This window comes from Mastigoproctus giganteus, chromosome 5, assembly GCF_048544385.1.
Source record: "Mastigoproctus giganteus isolate SK-2022 chromosome 5, ASM4854438v1, whole genome shotgun sequence".
Lineage (NCBI taxonomy): Eukaryota > Metazoa > Arthropoda > Arachnida > Uropygi > Thelyphonidae > Mastigoproctus > Mastigoproctus giganteus.
In genome coordinates this window covers 118447560-118471386 of record NC_143579.1, presented here as the reverse complement: position 1 = coordinate 118471386, position 23827 = coordinate 118447560, and the positions used below count along the sequence as shown (strand labels likewise).

The window sequence follows — 23827 nt, the reverse complement described above, 5'->3', positions numbered from 1 at the left end:
AGCATAAAGATATTTAAGGCAGTAAATAATGAATGCCTTAAATACCTTTACAACTTCAGATTAACCACCAAGAGTAATAAATGTGGCTGTAACTTGGTAAGAAAGTATTTCTGAAACTCTGTTCATTTGAACTTTTTTTTTTTTCGATCGTACATTCCAGAATTTCCCTATATAGAGAACTTAATATTTTATGTAAAAAAAAAAAAAGAGGAATGGCCCAACGTATCTTTCTCGTAAGACCTAAATTTAAAATTTCAAGAAAACCTGTCCATCGGGAGTAGAGTTATTACATATGGACAAACATTGTGAATAAAATAGGTGCTTTTAAAAACGTGCCTAAAAATTGCTATTTGAAAAGAAATTAAATTGTTAATGCTTTAAAAAAAGTTTCTTCCATATCATGTGCACCTTGCAGAATTATCACCAAAAAAACAGGTTGCACCATAACTATTTCATTTAAAGACAGTCTGCATTTTCTAATCAGATATTATTTTCAATAATTGCAGTAAATAAAATATTAATTTCTTTTCTGATCTCCTCTTTCAACAGAAGACACGGAATATATTGCCTTTGGTTTGAGTGGAAATGAAGAGAGAGCTGAAATGATTGGTGCTGATGTTGTATTAGCTTATTTTGATAAAGAAAATAATAAAGCTGAAGTTGTTGATTACTATCTTACCAGCAAAGCTCAGGTGAGTCATAAACATATTATACTGTTAAAAAATGAGCTGCTCATGGCATAGATTTTTTTTATTCATTTACCTATATTAAATTTATTTTATAAATACAATTTTTTTTCCCTTTTCGCATTTAAATATCTGGCATCCAATTACTTTTTGTAGTTAGAAAAAACATTTAGTGGCACCAGGCATGGATTAGTAAGGGGAAAAGGGTTGTTGATTCCAGTAGTTTCTGGATTTGGAAATGTGTTGTGTACCACCCCCTGATAGCACATGATTTTTAAATTTCCAAATCTTTGCTGTAGGAAAAGGTTGGCCAGCCCTACTTTAAAGTATCCATGTCTAAGAGTTGGAGGAACCAAATCATGATTTTTGACACCAGCAGGATGAATGAAGTGACCACCTATTTCCCAGGTATGAAAATTGGTGAAAAATTAGTGGGAATTCTTGAAACATGAGACAATTTCCATGTTTTTCAAGAAATGTGAATCAGTAATGACTGTGATGGCACTAAGGAAGATTCACTCTTTGGATAAAGTGAAAGTTCAGACCATAACAATCTTAACACTTAGTGATAGTAGCAGAGTAGAGTAAAATCTTCATTTTATGGTGAAATTTTATTTAGTAATCACTTGTGAATTTGTCCTTCAGATATTTTTTAATCAAAATTTGCCTTCTAAAATGTGGGTGCATTTTACAGTATGTGATGTGGTTTGTTCTCTTTCCCACCTTTATAACAGTTATATTTATGCATCTAACAAATATAATTTTTTTATATTCCATCATTTCTTATGTTTTTTATTTTGTTATTATAATAGTGTTCTCGAAGTTCTGGAGCTTGTCCTGATACCAAACTTGGTGGATCCCAAAATGCAGAGTTAATTTTCTTCCAGAAGCTTAATGGAATACTGAAACTTGCATACAAAAGACCTTTGATGGCAAGTAGGTATTTAGGATCTAGATATAAATATTCGCTCTGAATATTTATTTTTAATTTCTACATTTAATATAAATATTTCTAGCAAATGTGAATTGATGCAGAATAAAAACAAAAATTTTTACTACTAATTCTTGCATCTTAGTGGGTTTATTCTAATGATTCATTTGACATCTAAATGGCCTGCAGAGTGCTTGCATTGTTCTTCCAATGTTTTTCACATTTGCCTAAGAAGAATGAATCTCTGGGGGTACAACCACACTTTGAGTACTACTGATTCCATAGAAGTAAGAAAAATAAAATATGCAATTCATAATCAGTGTGCTTTTTTTTTTTTTTTGCTCAGTCTCTTGGACAATTAATTAAGTTAGGTGACTTTGGTGAACTTAATCTGAGGACAAAGCCCAAAATAATATGTGGGTATTCTAGTAAGACCTAAACTGACACATGGGTATTTTACAGTTGTCACTCCTTAAACATTTTTAGTTCAGAAGGGATTTCAATAACTTCACTACAAATGAGATTTTATCTAAGCACAGAGAACCCTCTGGATTCTTATTTTAAACTAGTGAATACATGCTTGAAATAAGAGTTTAGCAATGGAGTTATGCTCAAGTTCTTATGTTCAGAAACTTGTGGAATTTTTACTCTGGATAAAACAGAGTAGTAGTAGTGAAAAAGAGAATATCTTTTTTTGTAATTGAGAGATATACTGATTTAGAGGTACTGCTATTAGCCAAAAGAAGCAAAGTGGTAGACTTTAGTGAAAGATTAGTTGTGCTTCATTAAGGTCTACTACTACTACTTGTAGTAGTAGACCTTAATGAAGAAATAATTCTACCTTAAGGTCTTCTACTACTACTTGTAGTAGTAGAAGACCTTAAGGTAGAATTATTTCTCTTTCAAAAACAGAAATCACAAAGAAGGCAAGGTGATCAGATATGGAATAGTGATCAGTAAGATGGGAGATAAGTGGAAAGGAGTTCAAAATATCAAATGCAACTGAAACATCAAGAAAAATTAGATCCAATTGAACATTCATATTAGAGGTTCCAGTTGACAAAAAACAAGTGTGGGGTTAGTAATGGGGTAAGAAGGTTAGTAATGGTAGATGATCATTTTTACTAATAATATATCTGGTCATGAGCGTAAGTTTATTGTGGAAGAAACCAAATATAGGTCTCCAGTCGTCAGGGTTAGAGAGATCGGAAACTTACTTGACAGAAAAAATTTGAATAATCTTTCGACCTATCAGAAAAGAACAGTTGTAATAACGAGGGATGGGATGATCAAAAATTTCTGAGAACAGGGTATATTAAATGTTTTAATAAATCACAGAATAGGTTTTTTTTTTGATAGTTTAATATCTTATTAGAATAATATGAAAAAAATTGTACATGGATGTATGCAGTTTACAGAATTTTATTTTTTATGTTGGTAGGTGTAAGAAGAATGAATATCAAGAAACCTGAGCATCTTTCAGAAATGAAATGCTAAAGAATTTCATTAAAAAATGACTAGAGTGTTAGGGATCTTTCACCCATTTATACTATTTGAAGATGGTCGGCAGAGTTCAAAAGAGAATGGGAGTTAGTTGACGATGATTCCTGGTTGGCCACCTGAATCAATCACTTCTGACACAGTTGCCATCATTTAAAAAAAAAATTTATAAAACAAGAATTAAAGTCTCTGAACAAAAGTACTTAACATTTCCATGAAAGCATTTTACAAGAGGCATTCAATAAATTATCTACCTACCTATGAAATGAGATAGAGGCAAAAATCTGTTTTAATTTTTCAATCTAACTCCCTTAAACTTCAATACACTTGTTCCATTTTGTTGACAGTGAGGAAATGCCAGACAAATAAAATTCTTTGTCCTGTCCATCAAAGAATGCAAAAACAGCAGACTTCAGTTCATTATTATCAGTAGAGCGGCATCCAAGTATGTTTTTCTTGAGGTGTCAAAACAGGAAATAGTCACTGGGGGCCAGATCTGGGTAAGTTCTCTAAAGTCTCAGTCTCTCAAAGAAGCAGCAACAGATGTGATCTGTGAACTGGTGCCTTGTCGTGAATAAGCAGCGCACCTCTGGAAAGTTTTCCACTGTGTGTTTCCTTTATAACAACCCTTAGGGATGTATATGACTCCCCATGAATGTCTGCTTGTGTTCAAAATAGTAAATGTGCAAAGTCCCCTCAGCATCCCAAACAATGGCGATAATCTTGCGAAATGAAGGTTGTATCAGAAATTTTGTGGGTACGGGATAACCCTTGTACTTCCATTGCATTGATTCTTGCTTGGTCTCAGGATCCCAGTGATGAACCCATGTTTCATCAACATTTCTGGAGATGAGTTTCAGGATCCCTTCTGTAAAGCTCAATTCTTCTCACAACACTACTCTGAATTGCTTCTGCACGGGGGTCAGAAATATAGGGACCCCCCCCCCCCCTTGCACAGAACTTAGTCATCCCCAAATGTTCATGGAGGATAGTTATAACTGATCCCTCAGATATATCATATTCCCTAAAGATTTGAGACACCTTTAAACGTCTGTCATGCTGACAAGGGTTTCCACAGCTTGGTACATTTCTGTAGTGATCGCTGTAACAGGCCTCCCTGGACATGGATCACCTTCGATGGACTCGAATATATATTGATGAGGGTATATCAAGCTGAATGTCAAAGTTTGCAGATGATACAAGGTTGGGAGGATAACAGCTATGCTGCTGTAACAGGATCTGGATAAGTTGGGCAGATGGGCTGAGAAATGGCAACTGAGGTTTAACATTGACAAATGCAAAGTACTGCATATGGGTAGCAGTAACCTCAGAGAAATGTACCAACTGGGTGGTGTTATACTCAGGGTAGTGGAGAATGAAAAAGACCTGGAGGTAATTGTGCAGTGAAGTTTTCTGAGCAGTGCAGACAGACTGCCAGAGTAGGTCATGGGGTCTTGTCAATGATATATAGGAATTTTGCGAGCAGGGATAAAGAGGTGATTATCCCCGTGTTTAAGGCAATGGTCAGGCCACACCTTGAATACTGTGTACATACAGGTTTGGAAGCCTCATTTTAGGAAGGATGTAGAGTTGCTAGAATGAGTACAGAGAAGGGCAACAAGACTGGTGAGGAGGAACAAAGAGGTGCTCTTATGAAGAAAGGCTTAAGTTCTTCAAATTGTGGAATCTGTCTGTGACAGCCAATGCCTCTGCTTGCACCTCACAATGGTGGGACTGTTAGTAATCCTGGGTATGACCTCCATACACAAGTATGTGCATGGAGGTCCAGGTCACACCTGGGTGGGTGACCACCCAGGTGTGAACCAACGTAAGCAGGGGACGAGGTGTGGCACCCACACCGCATGGAGGAACACCACCCCTCTATGTTACCAGGCAGTACTAGGTGGTAGATGACTCTCATCAAGCGGTGCAATACCGCCACTTTGCTTATTGGAGGCTTGAAGTGGTGCAACCCATGTTTAGTCTCTAGAGCTAAGTTCCGGTCAACCCTTCCCTATCTCTTCCATCATGCAGTATGATTGATGACTTTTGAGGTTATGATGAACATCGTGGCGAGATCCAATATTTCTTACATTTCGAGGGTACAGCTCTAAAACAGTGTTCGCAGGCCGGCCGCTAGTTAGTACACCGGACCAAACCTCTAGGAGGCTTCCAGATCAGCTAGTGTATGATCTTACTACCTCTACTCTGCCAGATAGTGACTGGAGGGAGTCCGAGTAGTGTGTATGTGGGGAGCATTGTCGAGGCCACGTTATGTCAAGGATCTGGGTATATTCTTACAATATGTATGCCATATCCAAAAATTTCATTACTTCATACATCATGTCCCACCCACTTTTTCTTACTAATTGTCAAACTAATAGAGCAAGCTTATCTGCGAAAAGATCTAAACCTCCCAAGCACTTCCTAATTCATTTCACAAATATACGTGGTCTCAATTCTACTCTCAACATTGTCCATTTTCACTTGCAGTCTGCCAAACCCCATGTACTTTTTCTGACAGAATCTCAGTTATCGGTTGATTAGACTACTGCTCATCTCAGATGCCAAAAATTATTCGCTGTATGATTCCTTTCACCTCAAAGGTAGTACATGTGCATATGTCCATTCTGATATTCCCTGTCAGAGACTTGGCAATTTGGAATCTCCTCTTTACGATCTTCTCTGGCTTAAAATCTCTCTACCTCATTGGGTCAAATCCATCTGTTGTCTCTACCATTCTCCCAATTCCACCAATCACTTGGAGCTCTTTGACTTCCTCTCTTTGCAACTTGACTTTCTCCACAGTCCAACTTTCCTAACAGTGAGGTAATTTTCCTTGGTGATTTTAATGTTCCAAATCCAGCTGACTTCCGTTTTCTAGTCACACCGACCCAGTTGGTCGAGATGCTGAGGCTTTTGCAATTACTAATGACCTTGCACAGATTGTTCATTTCCCTACAAGAATATCGGACAATCCTAATCATACAGCCAATACGCTTGATCTTTTTCTCACAAACAACCCTTCTAAGTACACAGTCGAAGTGAGAGTTCCTTTAGGCACTTCACATCACAACTTGGTGATTGTCTCTTCCCCAATGGAACCTTTATCTCATGGCTATTCCCAACCTCGTGTTGTTTTGCATAACAAGAATGCAAAATGGGATGACCTGCAAGACTTCTTTTCTTCTTTTCCTTGGTCAGATTACTGTTTCAAAACTTCTGATGTCAACGTTTGCTCAGATCGTGTCAGTGAAATCATTCTTGCGGATATGGAATCCTTTATCCCACACTTCACTTTAAAATCTCGTCCTTTATCTAAACCTTGGTTTTCCAATAAATGTGCTAAGGCTGTTCAAGAGAAGAATGTTGCATATCGTAATTGGCTGGTTTCTAATTCTCCAGATTCATTTTCTGCCTACACCAAAGCTCGCAACAATTGTAAAGCAGTTATTAATCAGTCCAAACTAGAGTTTGAACAGGATAAGAGTAGAAAACTTGCTTCTTGCCCTAATGGTAGCCGAGCATTCTGATCTCTTGCCAAAGCTATTGGCTGCAACTTTTTCCCATCTCTGCTCCCACCACTGTCCAAACCAGATGGTTCTGTTGTCACTTCAGCCAAGGATAAAGCTGACCTGCTAGCATCCCATTTTTCTTCCAACTCGTGTATTAATGATCTTGGTAAAACACCTCCCACCATTCCCAATGCACTCCATTCAATGCCTCCTGTGGTCTTCCCTCAAAAGGATGTCAGAAGGATTTTGATGAATCTTGATGCTAAGAAAGCACCAGGTCCCTATGGTATTTGTCCACTTGTTCTCAAAACCTGTGCTCCTGAACTTACTCCTATTCTTTGCCACCTTTTTTCACTTTCTTATTCCACAGATGTTTTTCCTTCAGCTTGGAAATTTGCTCATATCCAGCCAGTTCCTAAAAATGTGACAAATCCCTCCCATCCAATTATCGTCCCAATGCAATTACTTCTAATCTTTCTAAAGTAATGGAGAAATCAATTAACCGCCAACTCTTAAACTACCTAGAAACCTTCCGTCTGATCAACGATCGCCAGTATGGATCCACTGGTGATATTCTGGCTTATGTTACCCATTTATGGACTAATTCAATGGAAAGGTTCGGTGACACAAGTAGATGCTCTTGACATCTCAAAGGCTTTCGATTGTGTTTGGCATAAAGGTCTTCTAAACAAGCTTCCAGCTTATGTTTTGCCAACTGTTTTTAGTAATTGGTTATCCAGTTTTCTCTCTGATCGCTCACTGAGGCTGATGGTAGATGGCTCTCTGTCTTCTAACTTCTCCACTAATGCCGGTGTCCCCCAAGGTTCAGATCTTTTCCCAACTCTTTTCCTCTTTTATATTACTGACCTTCTTCCATTGACTGGAAATCCTATCCATAGTTTTGTCGATGATAGTACATTGCATTCCACTTTCCATTTTAAGAAACCTTGTCCTGCTCAATCAGCTTCAACTTCTCGAAAATCTGCTACCAATTCCTTAAATGCCGATCTTCAGGTAATTCTCCAGTGGGGCAAAGACAACTTAGTTGATTTCAACCCTTCTAAAACTCAGTCTTGTCTTATATCTCGCAAAAAGGATTCTTCTGCTCCTATGCTTATATTTAGTGACACTCCGATTTCTAGGCAAAATGATATATTTCTTTTGGGGATTACCCTGACTTCTAATCTCTCCAGGCACAAGCACATTACAAATATTGCTTCCTCTGCATCTAAAAAACTTGGTTTTCTCTTTTGCTCTCGGCGTTACTTTTCTTCCAAACAGCTGCTCACTCTGTATGAATCGCAAATCCGCCCTGCCATGGAATATTGTTCCCACATCTGGGGGCACCACCCCAGATGTGGGAACAATATTCTGAGATAGGTTTTGGTGCCCCCAAAACCTCTCTCAGGCTTCTTGATTCCATTCAGAAGAGGGCAGTTAGGTTAATTAATGATTCATCTCTAACAGAGTCTCTCCACTCGCTCTCTCATAGACGTACTGTTTCTGCTGCATGCCTCTTCTACAGATACTTCCATGGGCACTGTTCTTCTGAATTGGCTTCTATAATTACCGCTCTCTCTCTTTCAAAACAGTCCGAACACGTGCTGCCACCAACCAACATCCATTTACTGTCCAACTTCGAACTCACAGAACAAACTTTTCATCTCCCTCTTTTATTCATTCAACTGCCGTTTTCTGGAACAACCTTCCTTCATACGTATTTCCTGAAAATTACAGTCTACAGAAGTTCAAGTCCAATGTCAACAAATATCTTCTTTCGTCTTCTCAACCTCCAACCCAAGCACAGTACTATACGTTCTAATACCTCTCGTGTTTGGGGTTTACATAAAAAAAAAAAAATCTGGAGACTAGTCACCTGCGAGGAGATCTGATTGAAGTGTATAAGGCCTTGAATGGATTCAGCAGGCTCAATGCTGATGGGATTCTTCCTCTTGCTCAGATTACAAACCTGAGGGGGCATAAACTGAAATTGGGGAAAGACAGTTGTCGAATAGATGTGTGGAAATTTTCCTTTAGCCAGCAGGTAGTTGATTGCTGGAACAAACTTCCATCTGTCATTGTGGAAGTTGATAGCTTAAAGAAATTCAAGGCAGAACTAGACAAACATTTGAAATGAATGGATGGGTGAAATGGGAAGGGTTTTTTTATTTTTTTTGGATGATGCTGTATAAGTTTGCTTTCTTGCATCATATGCCTCTACTAATGCTAATGACTCTCTACCCCACTTGAATTATTTTTACCAGAATTTCACTGGTACTATGAAGGTGCATTGTTGCCCTACACAGCCACCATGATTTCATGAATGGCCTTTGGCACATTTCCTTCTTTGGTGAAAAACTTTAACTGAACAATGTGCCAATTTCATCAAATCCATAATTTAATACAGGAGTCTTCCTCCTTTCTGTTACAGCAGCACAACCTAAAAACGTAATGGGATCAAAATTAGTATGATTCAAGTTGAGATATCTAAGAACATGATAAATCATGAATCATTAAAATATAATTATGGGAAGTACCTTAGGTAGATAATTTATTGAATACCCCTCATAACAGTAATACACTTGGAATTTTTGTCATCTCCTCCTGTGTGAATGTAAAGCTTCTGCTGTATATTTGTGTTAATAAATACATTCACTGGGTTATACTGTATTTCTTTCTTAAGTATCAAAAGCCTTTCTAAGATCCAAATATATGATATCAAATTATTCCCTGCATCCACTTCCTTTGTGGTCACATCATAGTATCTAATCAAATTGGTCAGCCAAGACTTCCCTTTAATAAAATCATCCTGTGTCCGAGCTATAACTGAAGCCTTGTCTAGGTGATTCTGCAGTCCTTCTTTAACTAGTGCTTCCATTAATTTTCCTGGAACAGAAGTGTGTTCCAGGGCAACACAATTACTTGTGTCGTCCTTTGATCCTCCTTTGTGGATCAGGGTCACATTGGCACGTTTCCAGTCCATGGGTACCTCCCCTGAGTCCAAGGAAGCTCTCATAATTATGGCTAAGGGTTTGCTTACTTCTTTTGCTGTCTTGTTTATTATAACTAGATAGATCCTGTCTACCCCGAGTGCCATTTTTATGTTTATCTTCAACAATTTCTCCTCCACTTTCCTCTCAGTTATTACAAAATCATCTAGCTCACTGCCAGAGTTTATTCACCTCTGGCATTCCCCTCCCTGAATAACTCCTTCTGTGTGAATGTAGATGCAAAATACTCATTTAGTTTGTTAGCCACCTGAGCAGGATCATCAATAGTTGAACCATCAATATCCAGTGGACCAATCTGATTCATCCCTCTCATTCTAGAGTTTACATATGTAAAGAACTCTTTGTTGTTTTTCTTTGCATCCTTTGCCAAAGATTTCTAATATTCTGCCTTTGCCTGCCTCATCTCCTTTGTGACTTGATTACAGACCAGCTTATATCTATCATAGGCTTCCATGTCAGTCATTAATTTATATGTATCCCATGTATTTTTCTTCTCTGCCACATGTCTCATTAGTTCATCTGGCATCCATTTAGGCCTAAATGTTTCTTAGTTGGTATGTAAAGTCTAGTAGCTTCCAAGATAAGTTCTTTGAATGCTTCCCATTTTGAATTTGCTGTTGGTAACATCATCAGTTGGTCCCACTGTATAGAATTTAAATATTGTCTCAGACCACTGTAGTCGCCTTTACCAAAGCAAAAACCCTTCCCTTTACCCAGTGGTAGTTACCTCTTTAAGTAAATCTCACTTGGGCACACTGTGATCACTGCCACCTAGTGGTTCCTTTATTTGCAGATTCTTAATGCATGTAGAATCAGTACTGATAATCAAATCAAGAGTTTTACTCCCTCTAGTTGCCTCCCGGACATGCTGATGTAGAAAAAAATCATCCAATCAATCCACCAAAGCCTTGCTAGTGTGTGAATGACCAACCCACAAATTCCAGTCAATATCTAGGAAATTAAAATCTCCCATTATAAGACTCTCTGATTTACTGGCCCACTCTATTTCCCTGTACAGTTTCTTGTTATACTCATCAGAGTCATTAGGCCTATAGCACACTCCCTCTCAATTTTGATCTCCCAATGCTTATGTAACACAAAACTGACTCGATACTGCACTGTCCGGTAATGTCGACTGGCTTCACTTCCTTGGATTTTATGTGTTTCTTAACTAATAGCATAACCCCTCCTTCCTTCCTACCCTGTCTATCCTGCCTGTGCACATTGTACTCCCCAAATTCCAGTTCTGCATTCCTTACACCTGTGTGACACCATGTCTCTGATATCCCAACAATATCAGCCTTTGATGTTTTACGAAATACCTCAAATTCATCAAATTTATTTACCAAACTCCTAGAATTGGTGTATACGCAAGTATACATGCACATGCACAAAACTGAATCGACACTGCACTGTCCAGTGATGTCGACTGGCTTCACTTCCTTGGATTTTATGTTTCTTAACTAATAGCATAACCCCTCCTCCCTTCCTTTATGTTTCTTAACTAATAGCATAATCCCACCTCCCTTCCTTTATGTGTTTCTTAACTAATAGCATAACCCCTCCTCCCTTCCTTTGTGTTTCTTAACTAATAGCATAACCCCTCCTCCCTTCCTTTGTGTTTCTTAACTAATAGCATAACCCCTCCTCCCTTCCTTTATGTTTCTTAACTAATAGCATAACCCCACCTCCCTTCCTTTATGTATTTCTTAACTAATAGCATAACCCCTCCTTCCTTCCTATCCTGCCTGTACACATTGTACTCCCCAAATTTCAGTTCTGCATTCCTTATATCTGTGTGACACCACGTCTCTGATATCTCAACAGTATCTGCCTTTGATGTTTTGAGAAATACCTCAAATTCATCAAATTTATTTACCAAACTCCTAGAATTGGTGTATATGCAAGTATACATGCACAAAACTGACTCGACACTGCACTGTCCAGTGATGTCAACTGGCGTCACTTCCTTGGATTTTGTTTCTTAACTAATAGCATAACCCCTCCTCCTCCCTTCCTATCCTGTCTATGCTTTCTGTACACATTGTACACCCCAAATTCCAGTTCTGCATTCCTTATATCTGTGTGACACTGCGTCTTGATATCCCAACAGTATCTGCCTTTGATGTTTTGAGCAATACCTCAAATTCATCAAATTTATTTACCAAACTCCTAGCATTGGTGTATACACAAGTATACATGCACCTGTTCCTATTCTTATCTATCCTAACACAACCCATGTGTTTACTGTATCACAATGACTCCCAGCAGTCTCTGAAATACCCTGCATCTTGTTTTCCAGGCTGCTGCTCATTCCAATAGAAGCAGTACAAGAATCACTTTCACCTCTGCCAGTGGCTACTGGCAATCTATTAGTCCTTGTATCCCCCCCAAACTAGCAGTTTTCCGACCCACCTAACACTGCCTCGATAGCATCAGCAAATATTCTTGCACCCTTTCTATTTAAGTGTATTCCATCCCTGTAGAAGCAGTCTCTCCCGTTAACAAGTACAGACCAGGCTGAAAAAAATTCTACCCCTTGAGCCTTGCACAATATAACACAGTTTCGCTCTAACACTTTTAGAATTGTGGGAAATGTGGCATAACATGGTTTGAGAATTGCGGGAAATCTCGTATAACACGGTATTTTTTCGATTTTTTGTGATGAGAAAACCCTTCTATTATGTTGGATGTAATTTTTCAACATTTCCATTCCATTTTGTGAATCCCCACTGCTGATTCACTAGTCATTATCGGCGTGTGATATTTTTCTAAAGTACATTTCTGGCGGTCACTACCATAAAACAATACGCATTTTCCGTTTTATTTTCTGTTAGTGTAATCTAATTATTAAACAGGTAGTAAACTCAACCTTCTTGCATTTGCTATAGTACAGACATCTGGAATTCTGTGGGTTTTCACATTATTATGGTGAAATGTGTTTCTCCTACCATGAAATATTAAATCATATAAAAACATAATTTTCAGAAACTCATTACTCCGTATGTCACTTGCAACTTGTGCGTGCCCTTTTATTTGTTATTAATTGTTTATCGTTTTTACTGTTTTAAATTTTAAAACAAAAAGAAAAAGTCAGTGAACAGAAATATCAATTAGTATGTACATATTACAGTACATATTAATTAAGCTATATACGTAAGCATAAATTTATTTTTATTTTGCTTACTGGAAAACATTCTACCGATTTTCACGTATCTTTTAACTTTGTTAATTGGTAAGGTAATAAAATTAAATTTTTGCTTTATATCTTTACTTTTATAGCCTGTGAATAATATTCCTCCTATTTTCGCTTATTAGAAACACCATTTAAAACGGTATTTTATTATGAAGAGTCCATCATAAAGTGATTTGATTACAGTGAACCAATCATAAAGCGAAGGTGCACTGTATTTTTTGGAAGATCCCTGGGTTAGGATCTCTGCTTGTTTGACAGCATAAAAAATTGACTTCGAAGCATGAAGTTTGTGACTTTTAAAGTTTTTGTAAGGCTATTTTGGTTTTTATTTGATCGTTTATTAATTTTTCCGGGTATGTATTACTAAACTTTGTTCTTTGTTGTGAATTAAATTCCAGCCCTAAATTATGTCCGTGGAAAGCAAAAAATCAGTGCTCAATAGAAACTTTATTTCTTTAGAATCAAAGATGCAAATTTTGGATAGTTTTAAAAAAAAGGGGAAAAGGTATCATACATTGCAAAAAGTTTAAATTTAAATGAAGCAACAATCCAGACCATAAAGAAAAATGAACAGAAAATGAGAACTGCTGTTGCTACAGGATCTTTCATTTCCGCAAATATGACAGCTCGTCCCCGAGCACCAATAATTGAGAAAATGGAAAAAGCACTCAGCATTTGGATTGCTGATAACAGTAAAAAACTGATCCCATTAGACGGAAATGTAATTAAACAAAAGGCACTCAAAATTTATAACCATTTAAAAGAAAATGGAGAATCTTCTGTTAACCCAGAGTTTGTTGCCAGTAAAAGTTGGTTTCAGCAATTTAAAAACCGCTTCTCGTTACATAACATAAGAATTCAAGGGGAAAGTGCATCAGCTGATAAGGAAGCTGCGAAGAAGTATGCAGAGGAATTTTAAAAAATTATTGAAGACCACGGACACACACCACAAAGTTTTCAAAGCCGATGAAACAGGCCTTTGGTGGAGAAAAATGCCAAACAGAATATTTATTTCAAAAAAAGAGAAAACTGTACCAGGTTTTAAGGCATCAAAAGATCGTATAACATTACTGATGTGCAGTAACGCATCAGGAGATTACATGATAAAACCTATGATGGTTTATAGATCCTCTAATCCTTGTGTAATGAAAGGTGTAAATAAAAATGTGTTACCAGCATATTGGAAAGCGAATAAAAAAGCTTGGGCAACCACCGATCTATTTAAAGAATGGTTTCTAAATTGTTTTGTGCCAGATGTGGAAAAGTATTTAAAGCGGAAAAATCTAGATTTCAAAGTTATATTACTATTGGATAACGTGCCAGGCCAACCAAAAGGTTTAAGTCATCCAAACGTTGTGAAGTAATGTTCCTACCACCTAATACAACTTCATTAATTCAGCTATTGGATCAAGGCATTTTATCTACCTTTAAAGCGCATTACATCAGAAAATCGTTACAATGGATTTTGGAAAGAAATTGATTCCGAATCTATTGAAGTGATGGAGGCATGGAAACATTTTTCAGTTGTGGACGTATTGGAATCATGGCTTTATCGCTCAAGGAAGTAAAACCATCAACATTAAATGCATGTTGGAAAAATGTATGGCCAGAGTCAGTTCATTCAGGAAATATGGTTGAACCGGTAGAAAATAGAATTGGTGTGATAGTAGAACTTGCTAAGTCGGTAGGAGGGGAAGGTTTTGATCATATGACTACTGAAGAAATTCACGAATTACTGGTAGAAAAAGAGGCCGGCAAAGCGGATTTGGTGGAAATGGCATCAGAAGTAAATCAAATCAATTCAGAGGATGATAGTGCAGAAAAAAATTCTGAAGTTCCAAATTTTAGACTAAAATGCATATGGGAAGGCATAAAGTTAGCTGAGCAATTAGAATCATATTTTTTGAATGCAGATCCTTCAACTGAAAGGAACACAAAGTTTAAAAGAGCTTCAAAAATGTTTAGCTCCATACCATGAAATTTACAAAGATCTATCAAGAAAAAGCAAACAAACCCAGATTACTGATTTTTTAAAGAGAGGAGAAGATACACGAAATCGATGCTGCAGAAGAAAGTTCAGAAGGTGAAGATATTCAGCAACAGAGAAAACGTTCTCGTTTGATTGTGCTTGGTAGCGATGAAGAGGAAAAAAATTAAATGAAAGTACATTATCTGACATATATGTTTCACAGTTTGTAAGGTAAGACGTTTGTTCAGTTATTACTATTTAAGTTACTACTATTATAAAAATTTAGTTTCCGATAGTTATAAAAAAAATATGGTGTATTTTTGTTAGCTTTTGGAATGTAACCCCCCCCTTTTTGTACTGGTTCTTAGTCCCGTATAACACAGTTTTGCATTACACAAGATTTTGTAGGAACCAAATAACTGTGTTATAAGAGGATTACCTGTACTGTGTTGGTGTACAGTATAACTATATACTCTGAAATAGTTACAATACTATATATAGTGTCATAACTGTTTATACTCTGACCATTCTCATTCATCTGTCCAACTTGAATGTGTTTGACTTGTCCTCTATCAGTGTACACCAAAGTAGTAGAACTGTAAAGTTCCACAATTATGCCTGTTTGTGCCTTGTCCTCTGAACTTACAAGGTGCTACCCAAAAGTTCCTGAAATATATTTATAAAATAAATTAGACTCACCTTGGATCTTATTTTCTTCCGTCACCTTCAAAGTAGTCCCATTGAGAGCATAAAAACCGACCCCATTCTTCCATGATTTGAATGCCTCCTGAAAGTCCTTCTTTGTCATAGTGTTCAGCACCGCTTGCAATTCGGTTTGGATATCCTCTACGCTGTCAAATCTTTGACCTTTCAGCTTGATTTTCATTCTTGGGAAAGAGGAAGAAATCGCAGGGGGCTAAGTCTGGTGAATAAGGGGGTGGGGGCGACGATTGTCATGTTGTTGGATGCCAAAAACTGCACCACAGTGAGAGATGTATGGGCTGGCACGAAGGACCCAGTTCTTTGTGTGCCACTTCTCTGGACATTTCCTCCTGACAGCTTCCCTTAATCGCCTCAGGATGTCGCAGTAGAACTTTGCGTTGACAGTCTGGCCAGGAGGGACGAATTCCATATGGTTAATCCCATCAGTGTCCAATAAACAGATCAATGTGAACTTCACATTGCTCCTCACTTTTTGGGCTTTCTTTGGTTGGGGCAAAGATGGGCTGTTCCACTGGGATGATTGTTGCTTGGTTTCTAGGTCATACCCATGTACCCAACCCAACTCTCATCACCAGTGATGACCATAGAAAGGAAGTTTTGATCAGTCCTAGCCCATTCTTGAAGACCTGTGCTAACTTCCATATGATGCTGCTTTTGGTCTTCACTCAGTAACCGTGGCACGAACTTGGCCGCAATCCTTCTCACGTTCAACTCGTAGAGTACAAAAATATGTGGAGGTCCTAAAGTCTTGAAACTTTATTAGATAACCTGAGTAGTCGAGACCCACTAATTTTCATAAAATCGGACAAATGCTAATAATTTATTGTAATTTTACCTTGTAGAGGATCTGCGATCTCATATTGGATTTGAAATAAACTTTGTGGATTTTTTTTGAAAAGGGGTAGTATAGGCTATTTTCAGAAATTTTAAAGGAACATTAAATTTTAGGAATATTATATATTTTATTTTAAGGCAGAAGAATACTCTTACCTGGGGGTTTTTGTTCAGGAACGGCTACAATTTCAACACCTTCGGAATTACACCTCACCCAGATGCAGCCGTTCCTGAAGAAAACCCCAGGTAAGAGTATTCTTCTGCCTTAAAATAAAATATATAATATTCCTAAAATTTAATATTCCTTTAAAATTTTCAAAAATAGCCTATACTAGCCCTTTTCAAAAAATCCATAACGAGATCGCAGATCCTCTACAAGGAAAAATTACAATAAATTATTAGCATACGAAAATTAGCGGGTCTCGACTACTCAAGTTGTCTGTCCAAATGTTCAACACATCTGACAAAATCTGCTGAAAAGTCCTACAATGCCACAAATATCGTGGATGGTCCGCCTGCAGCCTTCACGGATTGCCGCCCAAACTTTTGCAACATTTTCCAGGGTGGTGCTCGATAATGGATGCCCAGAGCAATCATCGTCATCAACCGACATTAGACTGTTTTTAAAACAGTAAACCATTAGTGGGTCTACGTCTGGCCTAAAGCATTGTCACCAAAAGCTTGTTTCAACTTCTTATGGGTTTCTGTTGCTGTATCATTAAGAAGGAAACAAAACTTGATGAAGCACATTGCTCTCTCACACATCAGCCATCGCAACAATCACGAACTGCATGAAATACACCACCAAAGAACTGTGCATAAATATTCAATGACTATCTAGCCCAAAGCCACATGACACACTGATTCACAAAGGATGCATGCAGTGTTACCTAGTGCCACAAGTCTGTACTAGATGTAGTTCCCGTGCAACATTCAAATTTTGGGAACTTTTGGATAGCACCTCATACTACTGAAGAGATGTATGTTGGGATGATGAAACTATCTTCTTCAGGAATTGCTGATTCCACTCCATGTGTTCATAGCCTATAAATTTTTTTCTGAATGTTATTTTTACTCTCATTCATATTTCTGCCATGTTGCTACAGTTTTCTTTAAAGATTTAAATAGATTGCAGTAGCAGCAACAAATGACTAATAAGCCATCTGGCAATCAAACCTCTTTGAAACTTATAAGCTCTGTATTGCAGTCTGTACTGCTTCTTTAATCTGTGTTACTTCCCGTGACTTTCATAACTACTACTTTTTTTGCATATAGTCAGTTGGACTTACTTCTTTAGTAACAGATAGGTGTGGCTGAATACTCTTTAAAGTATAGTGTATGTTCAGGTGAATTATAATGATAAAATTATAACTATTTCTTTCATATTTGCAGTGCTAGCAATTTTTACTGTAGTATTTTATCCACTGATGCTTTTCTATGTGTAGGTGATGAGCAAGATTTGTCCATTGCTGTTTTTGAATCATTAACAATAGTGGCAGCAATAGGAAACCTTAACAGTTTAAAAGAAGCTGGATACCACAGTGCTTACTATACAAAAAGTAAGTGACATTTTGTTGCAAAACGTTGTGTATATATAGTTGATGTATAAATACAGTCAGACCTCTATATAATGAAATTGATCATTCACTTGAAAAAATTCACTGAGCAGAAATAGTGTGATAAAGAAATATGACCTTTTCAACAATGAAAATTACCATAATTCAATATTCAGAAATATAGTAAAAGATGGGAAATAATCAGAAATATGTGAAAATTAATAAATTTTAAAACAATTAATTTATTAATACGTACATATTAAGAAATGACCAGTGTACCTACATGATGTGCAAAATATATTAGTACACTTTTAAGAAGTGTACTAATATATTAATTATTTCATAAAATATTTGGTAATTTTTTTGTTGGTCATAGGATTTTAATGTACATTGTTCATAAAAATGTTTGCATTTGTTTAAACACCCAAATATATTTTCTGCAACATTTTCTTCACACTGAAGGTCTCAATGCAAAATTTTCAAATGCTGCCAACATTTCATGTTTGAAAGGTTTAATATTGCCCTAATTTTCATCCAACTCATCGTCGATATTGTCACAAGATCTTTGAATACTCTCCAAAATGTGGGAGTCACTCGATATTCAATTACTGTGACATCATTATCAACTCCTAAAAATTCATCAAGAACAATTTCTCCACTGATCAAACCTCTCACTTGGAGTTCTTCCCAAGATTGCTCAATATCTTGTAGTAGTTCATCCCTCTCATCACTGTTAATCGCCATTTTGGCAAAACCTGCTTTTGCAAAATAATTCTTAATCATTGTTTATGTCACATCTTGACCCTACACTTTCCTTTAGTGACCTGTCAATATAAATGTTGTAAAAAGTCTAGGGGCATACCACTTAGGTGGCTTTGGGCTAACCATTGCCACCCATGGCAGAAACCTTTTGCTAACCAGACCTCTGGTTTCCTGCTCCCACTTTGTTTGCCATAGCTCATGGAGCTTTGTGGCTATTCTTTTTCTTTCAGCATTGAAGGTGTTGGCTGTATCAAGGGCTTTCCCCAGAAATTCTGTGGGTATTCCCTTTTAAGTCTATAATATAAGCCTCTTTTGGCTACTTCCAGGTAAAGTGGGAGAGCTCTGGCCAGCAACTGTAGCACAGGTGTGCTTACTGGGTGACATGCTCTGGTAATAGTGAGTAGTATTATCCTTTGTCACGGCCTCCGTAGCCGAGTGGTCAAGAGCGGGAGTGCAGTAGCACACGCTCTTTGAGTAGACCGAGGTTCAAGCCCGTGACTGCTGAATACGGTCGATCTGCCAACCCGCACTGGACCAGCGTGGCAGATTATGGTCCATTCCCTCAGCATGAATTGTTGAGGAGGCTTCCATCCTGCAGTGGGTTGATAATGGCTGCACTTTACTTTTTTTATTATCCTTTGTATTAATTCTAATTTATTCCTATTTCTTACTATGGCTGACCGGGTGAACCACTCACCGGCTCCATAAGTGATAACAGGTAAGAACATTGTACAGTATACGATTGCCAGGGTCTTTCTTTTGAGCCCCAGTCTGCTCAACTGATCCTGGCAATCATACCTGCATAAATTCTCGCTTTCTTTGCCAAGTAGGTCAAATGGGGATAAAAAGTTAAATTTGCATCAAAGACCCCTCCAAGGTATTTTAGGCTGTTACCATTTAGTAGTAGTGTGAATTTTGATTTGTGGATGTCTTTTATGTCCAAGTTGCCTTTTCAAAGTTGTTGTTTGTTTGTTTGTTTTTTTTTTTTTTTTTTAGGAGCATTAGCAACTAAGGCCATATTGCTCCGGGGATATGCAGTGGTCATTCCCTGACCTTTCCGCATCCTCCGTATTTGGTGGTCACAGGCTCGAACACCGGTCTAATCAAGAAGTGTGTGCTACGCACTGCTGCTCCTGCCCACCTGGCTATGGAGGTGCCTCCCTTTTCGAAGTATTTGTTTGGTTTTTCAGGCGATATTTTGAGCGTGTGCATTTGTGCCCACTCCTGTAGCTGCAGGAGGACAGCATTCGATCTTTGTTCTACAACCACTCATGTGTTACCTTTTATAAGGAAAATTTCTGTCCCAACATCCTCTGTCCCAATAAAGGGTTGGGTGTGTTTTAGGCATTTTTATTGATTCTAAAGTAGCTGCAGGAGGACAGCATTTGATCTTTGTTCTACAACCACTCGTGTGTTACCTTTTATAAGGAAAATTTCTGTCCCAACACATCCTCTGTCCCAACACTTTTACAAGGTGTTGGGACAGAGGATGCTATACATAGCTTGACCCAAGCAGTGTGGTTGGGTGTGTTTTAGGCATTTTTATTGATTCTAAAGGCACCTTTGAGAGGTTATGGTGGGAGGGCATCCTTGCTTAGATTAGAGTTACAGAACATTCGGTGAAGTTATATTCTGTTTTCAGAAGTTATTTCCATAGTAGGAAAGTTGTGAAGACTTTGTATACTAAAGTTGAGAAAGAAGTACAGAGATTGTCCTCGGGGTTCGGTTATCGGTCCCTTTGTATGAGCATTGTCTTGACGAGTTTTTGATTCAACAAATGGAAGGTATAAAAATAGTTTGATACTCTAATGATTTAATGATCCTTGTTTTTGGAAATTCTCATTCTGAGATAGAAAAGAAATCCAAAGAGATTTTAATCAAATTAGAAAGCTGGAGTAGGCTCAACAAATTGCAGATATCCCAAAAATAAAACTGTCCAAATGTTATTAAAAGGGCAGTTAAGTATGAACAGGGCACTTACTGTAGCACAGGTGTGCTTACTGGGTGACATGCTCTGGTAATAGTGAGTAGTATTATCCTTTGTCACGGCCTCCGTAGCCGAGTGGCATACGGAGATCATCCAGATCAATATCTAACATATTGATCTGGATGATCCAGATCAATATGTTAGAGTCAGAAAATATCTAGGTTTGATTTTAGAACGGTTGTTCTTTATGGAGCATGTCAAGTACTTGAAAACTAAGATTAGAACATTATATGCTAAACTCCAGAGGATTGTGAGGAAGGATTTAGACATAAAAGGGACATGACTTGAATTTACTTTTTTTTTTTTTTTTTTTTTTTTTTTATGAAAACCCCAAACACAAGAGGTATTAGAACCTACTTGTGCTTGGGTTGGAGGTTGAGAAGATGAAAGAAGATATTTGTTGACATTAGACTAACTTCTGTAGACTGTTATTTTTAGGAAATAGGTACGAAGGAAGTTTGTTCCAGAAAACGGCAGTTGAATGAATAAACGAGGAAGATGAAAAGTTGGTTCTGTGAGTTTGAAGTTGGACAGTAAATGGATGTTGGCTGGCTGGTGGCGGCATGTGTTTGGACTGTTTTCAAAGAGAGAGCGGGAATTATAGAAGCTAATTCAGAAGAACAATGCCCATGGAAGTAGCTGTAGAAAAGGGATGATGCAGAAACAGTACATCTATGAGACAGTGAGTGGAGAGAGACTGTTAGAGAGGAATCATTAATTAACCTAACTGCCCCCTTCAGAATGGAATCTAGAAGCGTGAGAGGGGTTTTGCGGGCACTGCCCCATATGTGAGAACAATATTCCATGGTAGGGCAGATTTGTGCAGAGTGAACAGCTGTTTGGAAGAAAAGTAACACCGAGAGCAAAAGAGAAAACAAAGTTTTTTAGATGCAGAGGAAGCAATATTTGTAATGTGCTTGTGCCAAGAGAGATTAGCAGTCAGGGTAATCCCCAAAAGAGATATATCATTTTGCCTAGAAATCAGTGTCACTAAAGATAAGCATAGGAGCAGAAGAATCCTTTTTGCGAGATACAAGACTGAGTTTTAGAAGGGTTTAAATCAACTAAGTTGCCTTTGACCCACTGGAGAATTACCTGAAGATCGGCATTTAAGGAATTGGTAGCAGATATTCGAGAAGTTAAAGTTGATTGAGCAGGGCAAGGTATCTCAAAATGGAAAGTGGAATGCAACATGCTATCATCGGCAAAACTCTGGATAGGATTTCCAGTCAATGGAAGAAGGTCATTTATATACAAGAGGAAAAGAGTGGGGGGAAAGAACTGAACCTTGGGGGACACCAGCATTAGTGGAAAAGTTATAAGATGGAGAGCCATCTACCATCACCCTCAGTGAGCGATCAGAGAAAAAGCTGGATAAGAATTGGCAAATCATAAGATGGAAGCTTGTTTAGGAGACTTTTATGTCCAACATGATCGAAAGCCTTTGAGATGTCAAGAGCAACTGCTTGTGTTTCCCCGAACGTTTCCATTGAATTTGTCCATAAATGGGTAACATAAGAAAGGAGAAATCAGAAATTGGAAATTATAGATCAAATAGCTTATTATCCCACATCTACAAGTTGTTCACAAGGGTCATTACTAACAGATTAGGTGCCTCTGTAGCCAGGTGGGCAGGAGAAACAGTGCGTAGCACATGCTTCTTGATTAGACCGGGGTTCGAGCCCGTGACCACCGAATACGGAGGATGCGAAAAGGTCAGAGAATGACCACCACATATCCCTGGAGCAATATGGCCTTAGTTGCTAATGCTCCTAAAAACCAAAAATAACATAATAACTAAACAGATTAGAAAGAATACTTAATGAGAATCAACCAAAAGAGCAAGCTGGCTTTAGGACGGGATTCTCAACTATGGATCACCTTCACGTAATATCACAGCTAATGGAGAAAACAAAAGAATATAAAACACCATTATGCCTGGCATTTGTGGATTATGAAAAGGCATTTGACTCCATACAGCATAAGGCAACGTTTCGGGCACTGGAAAGACAAGGCATAGACACCCAATACATTATGATTTTGAAGAAAAATTTTCTCAATCTAAAATTGAGAAAGGAGTTCGACAAGGAGACACAATATCTCCGAACTTGTTTACTGCTGCCCTTGAGGAAGCTTTCAGAAGATTAGACTGGTCGCAGAAAGGAGTCAATGTGAATGGAGAGTACCTAAACCATTTACGATTTGCAGGTGACCTTGTGGTCATAAGCCATGATCCCAAAGAATTAGAGGAAAATCTTAATCAGTTATGCAGAGTTAGTAAGGATTTTGGACTAAAGATATGGCTAAAACAAAAATAATTATGAACAGAAAGAAAGGGATATAATGATTGAAGGAGCAGTAATTGAAAAGGTGGAGTCAAATACTTATCTGGGACAAGTCATTAGCTGTAATAATGATAAATGGATGCAAGTCAAGAGAAGAATAAATTTTGGATGGATAGCATTCAGGAAATATGGTCACATACTGAGGAGCAATATCCCAATTTGTCTGAAATGTAAAATAATGAACCAATGTATACTACCACCATGACTGGAAAGTTGCTGGAGAGGCCTTCATCCTGCAATGAATTGAAAATGGCTTATGATGATGACCTGAAAAAACATTAGTACAATTACTTAAACCTACCCTGAGCATTTTAGCTAATAATAAAATTACACTTAAATTACACTTAGTTAAGGTGTGGATACTTTACATTCCCGTAACGTCATTAGCTGGCACATAATGGCCTTTAGCTGCCATTTTGCCATAAAACCTCCAATAATAACAGCAACCATAGTCTTTTCACCAGTATTAATCTGAATAGGTTCCACAGAAAATGTACTTTAAATATAAAAATACAATGCCACAATTTAGAATAGTCTTTTCAATCTCTGTCTCTTCAATAACTTTGACTTTGACATGGTTTACCAGCAAATTCTAGGAAAGCCAACAGGCAGTTCTGCATAATGTTATCATTGCTAACTTATATCTCTAATGGTATGAAGTCTCTTTTCCCCAGGATATTCTTTTTTTTAGATATATTGATAATTTGTGTGTGCTCAATTGTCCAAATTTTCTTAATGATTTTGGCCATATATATATCCCCAGGAGCTTTCTTTGGAAAAAACCTAATTTTAGTAATCAAGAAGCCTATTAT

At 37.6% G+C, this 23827-nt stretch overlaps 1 protein-coding gene across 1 annotated transcript in view; it reads left to right on the top strand.

The window, feature by feature from the left end:
* The window catches only part of LOC150085660 (protein Skeletor, isoforms B/C-like), a 356943-nt gene that overhangs the window by 268437 nt on the left and 64679 nt on the right, over positions 1–23827 (top strand). The window contains exons 6-8 of the mRNA XM_090373427.1: positions 550–692; positions 1499–1622; positions 17811–17924. Coding sequence (XP_090229553.1) covers positions 550–692; positions 1499–1622; positions 17811–17924 — 381 coding nt within the window. The remainder of the gene's footprint in view (positions 1–549; positions 693–1498; positions 1623–17810; positions 17925–23827) is intronic.